Source organism: Lepus europaeus, chromosome 7 (assembly GCF_033115175.1).
Source record: "Lepus europaeus isolate LE1 chromosome 7, mLepTim1.pri, whole genome shotgun sequence".
Taxonomy (NCBI): Eukaryota; Metazoa; Chordata; class Mammalia; order Lagomorpha; family Leporidae; genus Lepus; species Lepus europaeus.
In genome coordinates, this window is record NC_084833.1 from 16,626,226 (window position 1) to 16,644,935 (window position 18,710).

General features: G+C 41.4%; 1 protein-coding gene across 1 annotated transcript; it reads right to left on the reverse strand.

Annotated features, from left to right (window-relative positions):
• Positions 1 to 8,653: 8,653 nt before the first annotated feature.
• On the reverse strand, positions 8,654 to 10,509 carry LOC133763682 (olfactory receptor 4A47-like). Its single transcript, XM_062197475.1, has 2 exons — positions 9,611 to 10,509; positions 8,654 to 8,684 (listed from the first exon to the last, which is right to left on the reverse strand). The coding sequence occupies exons 1-2, from the start codon at positions 10,507 to 10,509 to the stop codon at positions 8,654 to 8,656; spliced, it is 930 nt and encodes a 309-aa protein (XP_062053459.1).
• Between the last annotated feature and the right edge of the window lie 8,201 nt (positions 10,510 to 18,710).

The following is an 18,710-nucleotide window of genomic DNA, read 5'->3' on the forward strand; positions in this document are numbered from 1 at the left end:
CTGCTCTCCGCACCCCATCAAACCCCTCACTGAGCTGCCATCCACAAATATTGTTAGGTCAGAGGAGTCTACTGGGTAATCTAGAACATGGTCTGTCGAGGTCTGGAAGAAATTTAATACTTCAGAGCAGGAATGAAAGTCAGAAAGAGGGTCCGTGGGGGAAGACAGGAGAGGAAGGAGGTTGGCTGGGTTTAAGGGTGGGGAGCAGGCTATAGTAACATGGGGATTTTCGACGAACAGGAGATGTAGCTCCTGGACCTGGGAGGGGCTGAGGAGGGGGAGGAACCTCTGTCCCAAAAGTTCAGCTAAGTTGTGGGGTGACAGGACCATGAGAGGCTGCTGCAGGGTGAGCTTGGTGGCATCTTTGGTATGTGTGGCCGCTGCTGCCAGAGCTCGAATGCATTGGGGTCAGCCTCGGGCTGTAAGGTCAAGCTGTTTTGAGAAGAAGGCCTCCAGCCGGTTCATGAGCCAGATGGTTGGACTAGGAGGCCAGTAGCGATTCCATTGCATTCATCTGTGAACAGCTGGAAAGGCTTTGTAGGATTAGGCAAGGCCAAAGGGGGGCTCTTGAGCAGGATATTACAAAGGGTCCTTCAGGAGCGAGTTATAGTGGTTGGTGATGACAAAGGGCCCTTTGGGGTCTCAAGAGCAGACTGGTATAAAGGTTTAGCCAGGACAGCGAAGTTAGGGATCCAATGCTGGAAAACCCCACCAATCCAAGAAAATAGAGTATGGCCCCAGCGTCGGTTGGTGGTTGGAGAACTTTTAGGGCCTGACGTCGATCAGTCATTAGTGACCAGGTGGAGGGTGTCAGAAGGATGAATGATAGGTCACTGATGGAAAGGACAGTTGGGCTTTAATGGGGGATACCCTGTACCTCTTGTCTCCTAGGAAATTTAAGAGAGCCACTGTCTGGGATTTGGAGTCCTCTTTGGAGGGGCTGAATAAGAGGAAGTCATCCACATATTGTAATAGGGTGGAGCTGTGGGCCTCGAATGTTGAAAGATCACTGGCCAGGGCTTTTCCGAATATGTGGGAGCTATCTCAGAACCCCTGGCGGAGGATGGTCCAACCAACTGTCGGGCCTGATGAGTGTCTGGGTCTGTCCAGGTGAAGGCAAATAGGTATTGAGAATCAAGGTGTAAAGGAATAGAGAAGAAGGCATCTTTAAGGTATTGTACTGTGAAACGGGAGGTTTTGGGGGGGAACGTGTGATAGCAGTGTACAAGGATTAGGCACTACCAGGTGGATAGGGATAAATGTGGCATTAACCAGGCAGAGGTCTTGGACTAGTCTATACTCTTCCAATGGTTTTCATACTGGGAGAATAGGCGTGTTACAAGGGTAATTAGTGGGTATTAGGAGATTTTGTTGGAGGAGCCTGTCAATGAAGGGTTTAAGACCGCATCTGCCTGGCGCCGTGGCTCAACAGGCTAATCCTCCGCCTAGCAGCACCAGCACACCGGGTTCTAGTCCCGGTCAGGGCGCCGGATTCTTCTCCGTTGCCCCTCTTCCAGGCCAGCTCTCTGCTATGGCCCAGGAGTGCAGTGAAGGATGGCCCAAGTCCTTGGGCCCTGCACCCATATGGGAGACCAGGAGAAGCGCCTGGCTCCTGGCTTCGGATCAGCGCAGTGCGCCAGCCGCAGCACGCTGCCTGCAGCGGCCATTGGAAGGTGAACCAACGATGAAGGAAGACCTTTCTCTCTGTCTCTCTCACTGTCCACTCTGCCTGTCAAAAAAAAAAAAAAAAAAAAGATCGCATCCCGCATCTGTGAGTTTCAGAGATGAGGAATTGGGGTCAGTTAGGGTGCGGAATGCCCTCCTGGAGTTTAATAAGGGCTGGCTGGTGGTGAGTCGCCACCACTGGTGCTGACAAATCCCATACCTGAGGGTTGACCTTCGTGGGAGAGACCAGCTATTGGGGGTTTCATGAATCAGGGGAAGGGGGTGGGAGAGGTTAGAGTAGCGATCAGAGGGAGTAGGAGAGCAGCTGAAGGTTTTTGAGGTAGAATGTGGAGACTGGAGCCCAGTAGGGGGTTCAGGCAGGAAGGGATTACCAGGAAGGAGTGGGAAAAAGGGTGGTCTTCCAGTTAACAAGGCAAATCTCGTGTGCATCTAGGGTGGGAGGGAGTCCCATCGATCCCCATTACAGAAATTGAAGAGGGCAGGAATGGGCCTGTATAGGCTGGCAGGACAGAATAGGTAGCCCCCATATCCACCAGGAATTCTGTGGACTTACCTGCTACTTGAAGCATTACCCTGCAAGGGTGATAGGGGTCCCTGAGTCTGGGCTCCATCAGTCTTCAGCCATCCCCAGCAGTTGTAGCGTGGAGTCCTCTTGTGGAGTCGGGCTTCCGCATAGAGGTGCAGGAGTTGGGCTTCCAGTGGCCCAGCTGGCCACATGTGGGGCATGGCCACGTGGATGTGCAAGGGTTGGGGCATGCTTGAGCCCAATGTCCCTCTCATCCATACTTGAAGCATGCCCTGGGAGGCTGATTGCCCTTGACCCCTCTCCCCTCCACCGGCCGCAGGGCTGCCACCAGGGCCTGAGTCTGGAGGGTAACCTTTTTCTGCATCCTGGCAAGTTGTGCCTGCTCAGCTGCCTCTTCCTGAGTATCATGGACCTTGAAAGATATCTTTACAAGGTCTCTGATGGGGGTCTCTGGACCATTATCCACCCTTTTTAGTTTTTTCTGATGTTGGAGGTGGACTGGGAAATGAAATGAGAGGCTAGAAACGCCAGAATTGCTGCCCCCAAAGGGGAATGAGGATCCAGTTTGGTGAAGTTAGGGCCTCAGTGAGCCTGTTTAAAAAAAAGAGTTGGGTTTTCTCCCAGGTCCTGGATGACCTCTCGAAGTCTATCAAAATTGACCACCTTGTGGGAGACAGTGTGCATGCCAGCCAATAAGTATCTTATCATATTGGCCACATTTTGTCTTCCTGCCTGTCCTGGTAGCCCCATCCTGGCTCCACCTCTGGTACTGCCTGGGCTCGTGGTGGGAGAGTGGGATCAGTTAATCAGGCCTTGTCAGCCTCATCTCGGGCAGCCTCTCAGACCTGTACCCATTCCTTGGAAGTGAGAGAGGAGGAAAGGATAATATCAAGGTCTTTCCAGGTGAGGTCATATGTTAGAGAAAGGTATCTAAACTCTTTTATGAACCTAGTTGAATATTCTGAAAATGATCCTAGACTTTCCTCGATCTGTGCAAGGTCTTGTAGCACGAGTGGAACATGGACACACACAATACCCTCAGCCCCAGCCATCTCTCAAAGTGGGAGGAGGTGTCAGGGCTTCTGGTCAAGTGACCACGTGCATGCACTTATGGGCAACAGCGATATCACCTGGGTGCCAGTCATAGGTAATGGGGAAAGGGACTCATCGCAGGTTATGGTGAAAGTGGGGTTAGATGAAGGGCCAGTTTCAGGGGGCAGACAGAACATGGCGGCAGGGCAGAAGAATGTGCGTATGGGGGCGGGAGGTTCCTGGCTACCTGCGGGGTCCCCAGGAACTCAGGAGGGTCTGAAAAGGTGGCGCGTGGAGAGTTTGGCAGTAGCACAGAAGAGGCGTCCTTAGGAGGTGAGGCTATGGTCCTGGCCAGCAAGACCTGGGCCGTGGAACAGGAAGAGAGGAGAATAGGGTGGGGGTAGAGGTCCCAGAAAGCCTGGACATACAAGACCTCTGACCATTTTCTCTCCCTGTGGCAGAAATTCTCAAGGTCGGTAAGGACATTGGATCAAAGTTTCCCTCAGGGGGACACTTAGATCCTTTGTCAAGTACATAATTAGGCCATGCCTGGGTAGAGCACAAGATTAGGCATTTACACCATAGGTCCTGGGCCAGTCCCAGTTGCTTGAAGTTCTTTAGGAGGCAGGCCAGGGGATATTTTGAGTCCCACCCTCGGGATTGGCCAGATCCAATGGTCTCCCCGGCAGCCTGGTATCTACTGGAATTCAGGCAAGTCATCCCCTGTCCCGAACTTCAGTAGAAAGATATGAGGTCAGTCCTCAACAGGACTAAGCCAGCAGCCAGGACATTGCCACAGCTGCTGGGAAGCTAATCGGAGAATAGAGCTTGCGTGTGCATGATTTGGAAAAACAGGTCGCTGTCCAGATGTTGAGGCTGGCCGAAGATCTCAGAGACTGGGCCAACCCAGAGGAGGGAGGGAGGACAGGGGAGGAGTTATTTACAGTTGGTTGAGTGTGCTCCGTAGTCAGCCTGGGGCACTAGACAGGTTCAGGGAGTGAGGGGGCCTCAAACCCAGAAAGGGGAGGTGCAGACCCTCAGCTCCTAGGTTTTGGCATCATCTGGAAGGTGTCTAGCATGTAACAAATCTTCCCAGTCAGATGAATCATTTAATTCACAACCTTTTATTGGAATTCTGCTCCCAGGCGAGGTTCTCCGGGGAAGAGCGGGGGCCGAGGAAGTCTCACGTCAGAGGTTGGGAGGGCTCCTTTTATATATCCTCATTGGTTGACCTTTAGGTACCCACAGGGACCTTGAAAAGGACTTTTTGTTCCCGAAGTGAGGGTAGGGACTCTCCATTCCTGGAAGTGCAGGCCTTCTTCTCCTTGCGGATCCCAAAGCTACCAATTAGGTGTTAAAGCTATCATATAAATAGGATCAAGTGCCCAGTAATAATAATAGATGGAATTAAAAAGGAGTGATGTCCAACGTGGGAAGCAGTCCACACAGCAGACTCATAGAATAACAATAGCTTTAAGTAACACTCTGACCTCAGAATCAACCCCTAAGGCTTCCTGGTCTGGCCTGTGAGAGCATTTTAGTCATGGAAAGCCATGACATTGTGGCAAAAAATGTTCCACATGAAGGATCTCTATGAGTGAGACCCCATGAAAAGAAATGGCCATCAAAGAAGGATGTACTTTTCTCTGAAGGGAAGAGAGAACTTCCACTTTGTTTACTGCCTTGTCGAAATACTGACAGAGTTTATGGACTCAAAAGGCTTCCATATCCTACACAGCTCATGTCAAGAGGCTTGGGTGGTCACTGATGTCGTATATAAGTGTGTTAATTGTTAAATTAACAAGAGTCACTGTGCACTAATGCTCCATGCAGGACCTTTGTCCTCAATGAGTCATACTGAGAGTTAACTGTAAAACCAGTTCTCAAACAGCTCGTGTGTGTGTGTGTGTGTGTACCAAATGTTGAAATCCTTACTTAGTATAGAGTTGGTCTTCTGTGTCCAAAGTTAATTGAAAATGAATCTTAATGGAGAATTGGATTGGCAAGAGGAGAGGGAGGAGGAGGATGGGTGGAAGTGTGGGTTGGAGGGCTTATATGGTGGGAAGAATAATTATCTTCCTAATTGTACATATGGAATTTGTGTTCCTTAAAATAAATTAAAAAATAAAAAAGAGACATATAAATACCTGCATTAACCAGCTAAAATATTTATAATATGATGGCCTTCAATAAAAGTTGACAGGTTTCAGCTTACCTAATAAATGACCTCAATCTAACAACGTCAAATGGAATATAAGTATCTATTACTTCTAACATACATGAGAAAAAAGTATTTTCATGTAAGGTTTCAACGACAATAACCCAGACAGTCAATTTATTTGCTTAGGTTTAAAAAATACATTGAGGAGCTGTATTGTGGCATAGCAGGTGATGATTCCATCTGTGATGTTGGCATCAAGTATGGGCACCAGCTCATGCCCCTGTCACTTCACTTCCAATCCAGCTCCTTGATAATGACCTGAAAAAAGCAGCAGAAAACCTCTCAGGTTCTTGGATCCCTGCCTCTCATGGAAGACCCAGATGAAGCTTCTGGTTCCTGGCTTTGGCCTGGCCCAGTGCTGGTCATTGCAGCCATCCGAGGAGTGAATCAACAGATGAAATATTCTCTCGCTCTCGTGCTCTCTCGCTCTCTATCTCCCTTTTAGCTTAATTTTAAACTCATCAAAATTTTAAATGACTTTATTTCCATTTAAATTTAAACTTACTGGGGCTGGCGCCTTGGCTCACTTGGTTAATCCTCTGCCTGCGGCACCGGCATCCCATAGGGGCGGCGGGTTCTAGTCCTGGCTGCTCCTCTTCCAGTCCAGCTCTCTGCTGTGGCCCAGGAAGGCAGTGGAGGATGGCCCAAGTGCTTGGGCCCCTACACCCACATGAGATACCAGGAGGAAGCACCTGGCTCCTGGCTTTGGATCAGCATAACTCTGGCCATGGTGGCCATTTGGGGGGTGAACCAACAGAAGGAAGACCTTTCTCTCTATCTCTCTCTCACTGTCTGTCAAAAAATTTTTTTAAATTTAAATTATTTTATTCTAAATTGAATTTTAAAATATAAATAGGCAAAAAGAGGCAAAAATCTGAAAAACAGCGATGAAGAAGTGCTGGGTTTGTTAAAACAAAATGTATTATTTACCAAATACAAATATACCATGTGTCAATTGGCACATGAATAGATAAACTAATTGAACAAAATAAAGTCTTGAATCAGATCCAAATACATATGGGAATTTAAAATATAATTAAGTTGAGAATTCAAATCAATAGTGTGAATATAACCATAAAACTGAAAAAAAAAAACCTGAAATTTAGAAAAACAACTACAAACTACTATATTAAAATAAAAAAATAAAACTACTATATTAAAACTACTATATTAAAATAAAATTACATATGAGTTAAAAATATAAAACCACCAAAAATGCTAAAAAATAGAATGCTAAAAAACAATTGAAGCTTATTTTGGTAAGAATGAAACTGTGGTTATCTTTTGAAATAAGATTTCAAAAGCTAGAGAAAATATTAATGAACATGGCTACATGAATATGAAGAATTTTACATGCTAGCAACAGATATAAAAGGTACTTCAAAAGTTCATGGAAATGGACTCTTATTTTTGTGACAATAAATGAAACTCAAGCCTAGTGTTTTCATAATACACAGTATCATGAATTATTGAGGCCCTCTTATACTTGAATATGCAATGATACATTATTCACCATTAAACAAAAGAGATCTTGCCATTTGCATCAATGTGAAGGAAACTGGGGGACATTACATTAAGTGAAGATAGGCCAGACACAGAATTAAACATATTGCATGACGTCACTTATATACAGAATCTTAAGAAAAATAGCCCACTATATACAGGGAATAGAGATGAAAACAATGATTGTCAATGTCAGAAAGAGGTGAAAGGCTAGAGAGTGTGGAGATGTGGGTCAGAGGTTACAACGTACAGATATGTAGGAAGAGTAAGTCTAGAGAACTAATAATGTACAGCATGAGGCTTATACTTTATGCAATTGGACTTTACTTTGGATTTCTGCTAAATGAGTAGACTTTAGCCTCTACCACAGCAAAAAGGAAAACAGGGTATGTTAACTTGCTTCATTAGAATATTTTATCTTTATCCCATAACAACATGTCAGATTTATTTAAATATGAGCAATGAGATTTATTTTTAAAATACTGAATAATGTAACAAAGTTGACAACATATCACAAAGCAGAAAAAATTACATATATAAAACTAAAGATCAGTTTCTTTAGTTTATATTAACTCATAAAAGAGTATGGAAATTATCTTTTGAATGGAATGGATAAAAATACTAACAAGCAATTTGTAAAGTATTACAAATGGTATTTAATACAAATGATATTAAAATGCTCTAACACAATTATAGCTAAAGGATTTCAATTATAGAATTAAGTAAATAAATTCATTCAGACTTTCATTATCATAAACATGAATTTGACAGAAACATTCTCACAGACCATAGAAGAGTTTATAATCAGTACAACCTCAATGATTTCATTCTGGCAATAACTATGAACATCAGCATTTTAAATATATATAGCTTTGACCATTAATTCAAATACATATGTATATTACCAATTCCAGGAACTGATATGTGCTTATATTTTAAAAATAAATGTTTATTGCAAAATTATTTTCCATAAAATAATTGGAAATAACATGAAGAATATTGGGCACATTCAGTTTAGTACATCTTTATGAGGGGATATTTACAAACCTGAGGAAAAATTTGACTGGTATGGAAAGATCTTCACAATTATATGACATTAATATCCATGTTTTCAACAAAAAATAGTGTATATGTTTATATATAATATCTACATATGAAATGAATGTGGCAGAATGTTAAAAATTGTTACATAAAATTTTAAAAATGTTCCTAGGAGTACAAAACAAATAAACATCACTGTTCTCCCGAAGTATGTATAATTTTATTTTGTTTATTTATTTTTTTTTGGAAGGCATGATAAAAACAAGAGAGGGAGAGAGAGAGAAAAAAAAATCTTCCATCTGCTGAATCACTTCCCAAAATGGCCAAAATAGCCAGGGCTTGGACAGAGTTAAGTCAAGAGCCACGAACGGCATCCTGCTCTCCTACATGGGTAGCAGTGGCTTAGGTACTCAAGCCATTTTTTGCTGCCTTCCCAGGCACAATAACAGGAAGCTAGATCAGAAGTGGAGCATCAGGGACTCAAACTTGTACTCCAACATGGGATACCAGTGTCGCAAACAGTGGCTTCATCTTCTATGCCACTGGTCTGCCCACCATAATTACTCTTTATAAAAAATTTTACTAAAAGAATCCTGTTGCTTAGAAAATGAAAACTTGGACAAGAAAAGCACAGAAAGATACATTTAAATATCAATATTTATATTTATTTGCAAAGAGTATTACCTGAAGAAACTTCAAGAATAGATTACAGTGTATCTTAGGGAAGATACTGAGTGACTATGTCTGCAGATGGATAAGGAGTTCATTTTGCATTTCCTATTCTTTTTGATTGATTTCAGAGGCAGTGTTGTGGAGACAGAGTGTGCTCCTATCTATTGGTTCTCTCCCCAAACACTTGCAAAGGCTCCAGCCAAGGCCAAGAACCCTTTCTGGATCTCCCATGTGGCATGAATCCAACTAATTTAGCCATCACTGCTGCCTGAAGAGTTTGCATTAGTAGGAAGCTGGAATCAAGAATGGAAGCAAGAAAACAAAATGAGGATTAGCCTAGTGAGCCGCGGCGCCGGCCCAAATTCAGGGATTCTTATGTAAGACAGGGTATCTTAGCCAGTGACTTAACCAGACCAAACAAATATAATTAGTTTATTTCATTCTGGATGGTTTCTCTTTTTACTATAGCTATAATCAACTAAAAATTCAAATTTCAAGAATCTAGAAGTATTACATTTGTATATACAAAATCTGTTAAGTCAAATAAAGAGGGCAGTCTATATAAAAATAAATACTCCTAAATTATGTGAAAAATGAACTTAAATGATTAGAGCTAACTATAAATAAAACTCTCGGAAAAAAACTGAGTTAAATAAATAAATCAACTGAAAAATCACCGTTACAATATAATTTATTCAGCAACTAATCACTATAATTCATTCATTACTATATTTGAATTACACCTTTGTAAATGAAGTAAAAATAAAAGGTTATAGAGCAAACTTTCCAACAAAAAGACAGCATTTATTTGTACAGCTAATGCTGTGCCAAAGGGGAAGTTGGCATTCGAATTAAGAAAATCTCCAATTCCCAAAGAGACAGAGTCTAGAATCAAGGGATTCTATCATTACTACATTTTATGACTTTTCCAGAGCTTCTTAATGGCATTTATCATTTCTGTGTTTCTCAGCGTATAGATTATGGGGTTCAGCATGGGGGTTATGACTGTATAAAACACACTCACTGATTTGTCAATGGGGAAGGTCTTTGCAGGTCTTGCATAAATAAAAACACAGGGAACAAAGAAGAAAACAACCACGGTGATGTGGGAACCACAGGTCTGGAGAGCTTTCCGTCTCCCTTCCCGGCTAACATTCTTTAAAGAGTTCCAGATGACACCGTAAGAGATGAGTAAGAGCAGGAACACAACAACACAGATCATGCCTCCATTGGCTGCCACTAAGAGACTAGTGACATAGGTGTCAGTACAGACAAGTTTCAGTAAGGGGTACATGTCACACATATAATGATCAATGATGTTGGGGCCACAGAATGGGAGCCCATAAATAGTGCTGAGTTGAATGACTGAATGCAGAAACCCTCCAACCCAGGACACTACCAGCAGCACAACACACACCCATCGCCTCATGATAACCAAATAGTGCAAGGGCTTACAGATGGCCACATAGCGGTCATAGGCCATCGCCAACAGAATAAACACCCCTGATCCACTCATAAAGTGCTCTATAAAGAGCTGGGTCATACATGATTGGAAGCTTATGGTGTTTTCACCGAAGAACAAGTCTGAAATCAATTTAGGAGTAATGGCTGAGGAGTAAAACACATCCATAAAGGAAAAGCAGGCAAGAAAGAAATACATTGGTGAGTCCAGGGTCTTACTGACAGAGACAGTCAGGACAATGAGCAAGTTCCCCACCACAGTCAGAATGTAGACGATCAAGAACAAAACAAGAAGTATTTTCTGTCCCTGTGCATTCTGTGTAAGGCCCAAGAGCACAAAGTAAGTCACATTGTTCCTGGATTCCATCTCTTCTTTCCACAGGTGATGATTTCAGATATTAGAAACAGTTTCTCTAAAAAAGAAGGAGGAAATCTTTTAGGTACATAAAAAGCTTAATATTTATTCATTCATTCAAAAATACGAATGTCTATTTGTGTTGAGTCTATTACAAACATGAGAGTTATCAAACCAGATGAGACATGGTACCCTACTCTTAGGGATTTGGTACATAAGGATTGATTCAGATGACGACAAGATAGTTTAATAATTGTGTTAAATTTAGTCAGTTATTGTAAGGAATCACAAGGCTAGAACATCTAAGTCAATCTGGAGACTTGGAAGGCTTCTCAGAGGAAGTGTACCTTATCTGATTTATGAGGAAAATTTAGTCTTAATTAGAAAAAATGATAGGAAGGGAATTCCACAAGAGATACATCCTGTATTGATTCACTGTATTATAACACTTGAGAAAAATTTGAAGGTAATTTACATATTCAAAATGGATAGAATTATTCATAGATCTTTGTTAACAGATCAACATCTCAAATTGAATGTCAATTTAGTATTTCTAAAACCATTTAAAAATTCCTTTCTAAATGTTTCCTAAGTTAATAAATTATATCACTTGCCACATTACTATTTATACTAAAAAATCATACAATATCTTTCATACCTCTAATTCTCTCATTATGGATCAACACATATTTAAAACACTGTTAACTCTACAATCAAAGCACCCCAAATTTTATCCTCCACAACCTCCCAGTTTCCACCAGTCGACTCTCATAGCCTCTTGCAGGTTTTCTATACTTATATTCCAGAGTTCCATAAACTAAGTACATGAAGCAGCCCAAATTATCCCTTTTACATCTTTTTGAGATCATATCACCATCTGTTCAAAACCCCTACAGTGGCTTCCTATCCTAAGTTCAATAAAATATGGTATTTCTATATTGCCTACAGGACCCTTTATGATTGGGATCAAGGCTATCTTCCCAAATTCATCTCTTACAAGATTTCAGATCCATCCTATTCAAGACTGTTTTTGCTGTTCTTCAAATATCATTGTGCTTTTCCATATCCTTTGTTTCTTTTTAATAGATAGTAATATCATAAATCAGAAGCAATAACATTAAGATAATAATACATATTACACAAATATGTATTGTAAGTCTAAATTTTTATTTATTCATTCAATCAAAAAAAAAACCCTTATATAACACACAGTTGTGATATGCCTTAGAAGTAAAGTAGACTTTGAGGTATCATAGATTATTTAGGCTCAGGATCTAAAATTCAGGCATCACATCATCAGAAGAAAAAAGTTTTGCTGACTAAGGAATCACTTTTTCACCTAACTCTACGTTTAACAAATAGATGTATACAGCTTGGAGTAATGACCCCTAAATAAAACATACATTCTATACAAGAAGAAATGGCTTACTTTATTCAAAGTATGGGAAGTCATTACTCTGAACTATACTTTGCAGATTTGTAAATGAAGTTATTCTAAACAATTACTGAAATTATTGTAAACATTTTTTGTGAGGGTCTAATGTGATGAAACATAGGAAAGTGTGTAGTACAGTAGTTGAATGCTATGGATAAAACATTAAAATTCCATTTGTGCAAACTGGCATATATATCACAAGTTTATATCCCTCTACAATGAAAAATCACTAGAGAACAAAACATTTTCACCTTATCAGTTCCACTAAAATAAGCAAAATATAATTTAATGAGTGGAAATACTAACATTGCCAGAACACCTAGCATTAGTTCTACAAACCTCTGCAAGATTCTATGTGATTCTCACATGTATGTTTCATACAAATAGATTTATATTCATAGACACACAAATATCATCACATAAACCATAAATATTGATACCTGCGCTAATATATGATAGTTGTCCCCACTTTACATTTGAAGAAACAGGATCAGGAAATTCAGTAAATTTTCCCACACTCATACACTTTTCAGTGACAGAAGTGGAATAAGAAACTAAATGTCTTTTATGTTCAAAGATCTTGGAACATCAGAAGTTTTTCCACATTTCCACTCTTGCAAAGTCAAACAGTATAGTTTCCTACATACCAGGAAAATGCATACATGAAAAATTCTAAATTCTTCTATTAACTGCCACTTTCTCACCTTTTGGAGGCTTCCTCAGAGCCTGATGGAGAGCTTTTAACTGACGCGTTAGGACAAAGAAATGTGTCTTCCATATTTTGACCAGAGAGAGAGACACTTTACTCCTTCAGTACATATTTGGTTTCTCATGATTATGCCCAATTTCTTATATCATTTAATATTTGAGTAAATTATAATGACTTGCATTGGAGACCTACAAATAGCATCAGATTACACAAAAAAAAATTAAAAATTCTGTATTCAGTAAATTCCTGAACAAAGTAAACAAATAATAGCAAACTAAATTATAACACTTGAGAATTCTTTGGAGATAATTTACATATTCAAAGTGGATTGAACCAATTATTCATAGATCTTGGTTAACAGTCTGCATAAGAAAATAGCAACCGGTCATGTTACCAGGAGATGTTTCCTCTACTGTTGACTTATTTTCAGCAAAACTCAAAAAGAAAAATTATCATTCAGATATTTTTCCAATCTCTTTCATTTCTGTTATGATAGCCAAACTTTTCTGTGGTATTTTGAGAACATATTCATGCAATAAGTTATTGCTCATCTGGAAACAGTTGTATCACACCTTAAGAGTACAGCATCCTCCCCAGCAGGGGCCAAAATCACTGGATAACTTATATCTCCTAACCTCACATGGCCCTGCGACCTGCATCTGGAGCTTGTCCAAGAGTCATGCTTAATTAAATTCACTGGGATTTTCCACAAAAATTATAAAGATGTCATTAGACCAATCACATGACCAGAGTCAGGGACGTTCAAGAAGCAGGCAAAGTGTGCTTCAGAACCATTGTTGAAGCTATTTCTGGTGAAGAATAAAATATCAGTCATTTTGTTCAAACAAGGATATTTATCACTTACTTGTGCTACCTTACTTGTCTTATCACTAATATGGCTGTAAAAACTGAAAATCAGTTCATTCATTCATATTCTCTTTTTTTTAATTTTTTTTAACTTTTATTTAATGAATATAAATTTCCAGTGTACAGCTTATGGATTACAATGGCTTCCCCCTCCCATAACTTCCCTCCCACCCGCAACCCTCCCCTCTCCTGCTCCCTCTCCCCTTCCATTTGCATCAAGATTCATTTTCAATTCTCTTTATATACAGAAGATCAATTTAGTATAAAGATTTCAACAGTTTGCACCCACATAAAAACACAAAGTGAAACATACTGTTTGAGTACTGGTTATAGCATTAAATCAAAATGTATAGCACATTAAGGACAGAGATCCCACATGAGGAGCAAGTGCACAGTGGCTCCTGTTGTTGACCCAACAAATTGACACTCTACTTTATGGTGCCAGTAACCACCCTAGGCTGTCATCATGAGTTGCCAAGGCTATGGAAGAATTCCAAGTTTACCGACTCTGATCATATTTAGACAAGGTCATAAAAGACAGAGTGAGGATAGTAACCAATGATCCTAAGAGTGCCATTTACCAGGTTTGAACAATTATACAGCATTAAGTGGGGAAGAGGACCATCAGTACACACATGTTGGGAGTAGAGCCATTGGTGGTAGAGTAGAGGTTATGATTACAAAGGAATGAGGCCCAAGTGCACTAGACAGGGCCTAGAACAAAGGACAGAGTCATTATTAGAGGAGCTAAGAAAGGTGCTGTCTAAGCTACAAGTAATTTTCTGATTGAGAGACAAATAGAACCTGATAGAAGGGGCTTGATAATAATCTGGTGGGCTTTAGGCCTTGTAAATTCAGAGGCCCAGACCTATCTATCTCTTCACATGGGGTATATCCTAAGGGAGGTGTGAACCTCCTAGGGGAAGGCACTCTGTTGACTTTCATTACTTGGCTGGCCTGGGAGGAGAGCTGGCCAGGTAAAGGCAGGTGGCACCTCTAACAAGAAATTTACAGTTCTGCCTGCAATGTTGCTGACCCTACTTGACCACACCCTCAGCTGCAGTGGTCACTTTGGAAGTTGGGCTGAGTGAAGGGCTTTTCAGCTTAGAGCCAATAAGATCTGTGGCTCTGACCTGGGCATCCTTCGACTCCAGGGCAGGTCCATTTCCAGTGATCCAACTCTTGGCAGAGCTGCCAGGGCTCTTCACAAGCTGATTTCTGCTGAAGCCCAGGCTTACCACATTGAAAGCCACTGCAGTGGACTGGCCTGTTGGGTCTCCTTGAGGGCAGATCACTGCACAGATCAGCCATTAATAGGCCTGCCACCCATTGCTTCTGATGCCGAGCTTTCTTTTCCTCCTGGTTTGTGTTAAAGCAGACCAGAGGATGCAAGTCAAGGGAGTGTCCGTGTCCCATCTCTAATCTTCGGTGGCCTGAACTACAAGTCTATAGTCACAGGCATGTTCTGTAGTAGTTTTTCTAGGGTAGACAATGCCCATGAGGAAAATTATATTCTCACTTTAAAACTTTCTTTCCCTTTTGTCTGAAATGGAGGTTTTTTCTACTTACTGTATACTTCGCTGATGGCAAAGTGAATCTAGCTATGAGATTATTATTTAAGTTCTTATTTTGGCTATGCTATTACAGAAAAATGTTAGCCATCTCTTTTATAAGGTCTAAAGATTAAATTGTGCATCCTACAGATTCCTTCATAATAGAATTAGTTTCCTACCTTGAAGAGAATAGAGAAATGAAAGAACAAGTTGGGCTTAGACTAGAGAAATGAGGGAGCAAGTCCTAGAGCGCTTGCTGACAATAGCAATATCACATGAATACTTAGCAAACCGTTTCAACCATTAGATAACAACTTAAGAAAACATTTACCAGAAGGTCCAATGCCTTCTATAAATTTTAAGAATCATGTATTTGAAAACACCTCTTAAATATCTAACATGGTGTAGTTTGTTTAGGCAGTAAACTTAAGCACAACCATCTAAAATGTTTTTAGTTTCTTTCTACCAACAAGTCTAAAACATATGATACACAGATTCAGGTCACACAAATTAAAATGTATCTTTGATTGATTTTAGCAGCTTAAATTTATGGACAATCTTATCTATAAGCCATTTAAAATAAAACATTCATTCATATTCTTAAGAACTTTTCCAAGTGCCTACATGATTCTAGATTCTAAACCACAAGCTAGAGATATTTAGTTAACAAAACAGAAAAAAAAAATTAGGATGAAATTTTGCCTTCAGTGACCTTATGTCTTGTAAGGGAGTCAAACAATAAAAAGTGAACAGCTTAATTTAGGCAATTACAACTTGGGACCAATTCAATTATGGTGACAAATAAAGTAATGTGACAGAAAATAAAGGGGAATAATTTACTCTGTATAAAATGGAAACGGCCTTATTCAAAAGCTGACAGGTAATAGAAGCACAAAAATAAGAAGAGACTTCCACAGGAAGGACATTAACATCTGGAGAACTCAAACACGGAAAACAGTTTGCCGGAGCCGTGGTTTAACAGGTTAATCCTCTGCCTTGCGGCGCCGGCACACTGGGTTCTAGTCCCAGTTGGGGCGCCGGATTCTATCCCGGTTGCCCCTCTTCCAGGCCAGCTCTCTGCTATGGCCGGGAAGGCAGTGGAGGATGGCCCAAGTCCTTGGGCCCTGCACCTGCATGGGAGACCAGGAGAAGCACCTGGCTCCTGGCTTCAGATCAGTGAGATGCGCCGGCCGCAGCGACCATTGGAGGGTGAACCAGTGGCAAAAAGGAAGACCTTTCTCTCTGTCTCTCTCTCTCTCACTATCCACTCTGCCTGTCAAAAAAAAAAAAAACAGTTTGGCAATTTCAAGACAATGAGAGGCTATTGTACATGAATGGTAATACAAAGGTAAGACAGAACAGTAAACCCGGCCAGTCAGGGAAGACTTTGCTAAAGAATTTTAATTTCAGTGCCACCTGCAAGGACAGCATCCTCTGTGAGTTCAATTTTATCTCAGTTGCTCCATGTCTGATGCCGGTCCCTGATAATGCACCTGGGATAGCTGTGGAAGATGGCCCAAGAATTTGGGCCCCTGTCACCCAAGGGAGAGACCCGGATGGAGGTCCAGGTTCCTGGCTTCAGCCCTGCCCAGACCTGGACCACATTGCAGTCATTTACAGAGTGAACCTGTAGATGGCAGACCTCCCTCTCTCTCTCTCTCTCTCTCCGTCTCCAACTCTTTTCCTTCCTCTCTATGTAACTTCCTATCAAATGAATACATAAATCCTTTTCAACATTTTGAATTTCATTTAACATTATTTTAATACATGTAATGAAACATCTGATACACCAAAATGTATACAGCCATAAATCTCAAAAACATTTTGCTTTTTTAAATGTAAATAAATCACATAAATCAAAGATAAATAAATAAATAAGAAAAAAATGAGAATGAGGAAAACATGGCAAGTTTCCAGATTTAAAACTTGGGAACACCCCATCACATCGCAGCTTCAGGCATCCTGTGCAGCACAAAGCCCGAAGCAGCTTGTGAGACAGCCGGATCTGCACCACCCAAACCCTTTCTGTAAACCATCTAACCCTTGTCTGTGTATCACCTGAACTTCCCTTTTTTTTCAAACTTATTTCAAAGGCAGAGTTGGAGAGAGAGAGAAAGAAAGATTGAGATTGAGAGAAATCTCTCACCCAGTGATTCATTGCCCAGTGGCCACAATAAACCAGGAATAAGGAATTCCATCCAGGTGTCCCACATAGGTGGCAGTGGCCCAATCACTTGGACCATTACCAGCTGCCTTCCCAGCAGAGCAGAGCGGCCAGAACTCTAAGTGATGCTCGGATGGGGGTTGCCAGCATACAGGTGGAAGCCTAAATTCTGTACCACAGCCCTCCTCCCATGCACCTCCAAGCTCCCCTTTCATGTAGTGGAAACAAGTTCCACAGTGTTGCCAAAGTAGAGCCAGCACCAACCAGAAATATCCAACATGGCTGAATGCTCTGATTCAGATGTTTAGGTCACTATAATGTCTTTATAATAAAATTAACGTGGCTGACAACTCCACTCCAATCATGCATCTAATACTAAACATATTCTGTATTTCCCAAAAAGGACACAGAAATGGATAGGTCTGGAGCTTGGCCCTCAATTCCAGACACTTTTCAATAGTCAATTAAGCCTCACCACAAACACCCTCAGACCACCTCAAGCCCTTTGATAGTAAAAGAACCTCCCAGTCTTGCTAAAGATTTGTTGCAGAGTTAGACAGTGAGAGAGACAGAGAGAGAAAGGTCTTCCTTTTTCCATTGGTTCACCCCCCAAGTGGCTGCTACGGCCAGCGTGCTGTGCCGATCCAAAGCCAGGAGCCAGGTGCTTCCTCCTGGTCTCCCATACGGGTGCAGGACCCAAGCATTTGGGCCATCCTCCACTGCACTCCCAGGCCACAGCAGAGAGCTGGACCGGAAGAGGAGCAACTGGGACAGAATCTGGTGCCCAGACCGGGACTAGAACCCGGGGTGCCGGCGCCACAGGTGGAGGATTAGCCTAGTGAGCCACGGTGCCGGCCCACTAAAGGTTTTTGGTTCTCTCTCTCTGTAGTGCACGCGTGCTCTGGCTCTTGCTCTCACTCTCTCTCGCCCACATTTCGTTCTTGACTGTGCCCTTTTTCTTTGCTTTGATAAATCTTGCTTTCCTGTACATCTTTAAGCCACCAACTTGAATTTCTTTTCATATGCATAGGGAATAGCCTAGAGTAACACCAGCCAGGGACCCTGCTGCCCACAAGAATTCTGTTTCCCTTTCAATTTTCACAGCTACTCCACAGAAAATAGTAAGCAAAATATTTGTATAAGGAGAATTCTGTATTTTATCAATAATATACCTGCACTTCAAGTTCCTCATGTTCCTTTAATTGTTTTCTTCCTATGTGTAGGTGAGAAACAGGGACACCCATAAATTGAAGTAAGCAACTCTTCAGGACAAAACAAAACCCATTTCTGAGAGCTAACCTCTTACTATAAAAAACCATCAGTGTTGTGTAGCTGCCCCGAAAGTCCCCTGGGAACCTGCATTCACCACATAAAATCCAAAGAATTATATTTCTCTCTCACCTTGCACTTTGGATGCAGGCACATGAATTGAATTATGCCTATCAGGGGCCTCTATGTAAATGCTTTTAAATACCTGATTTACTT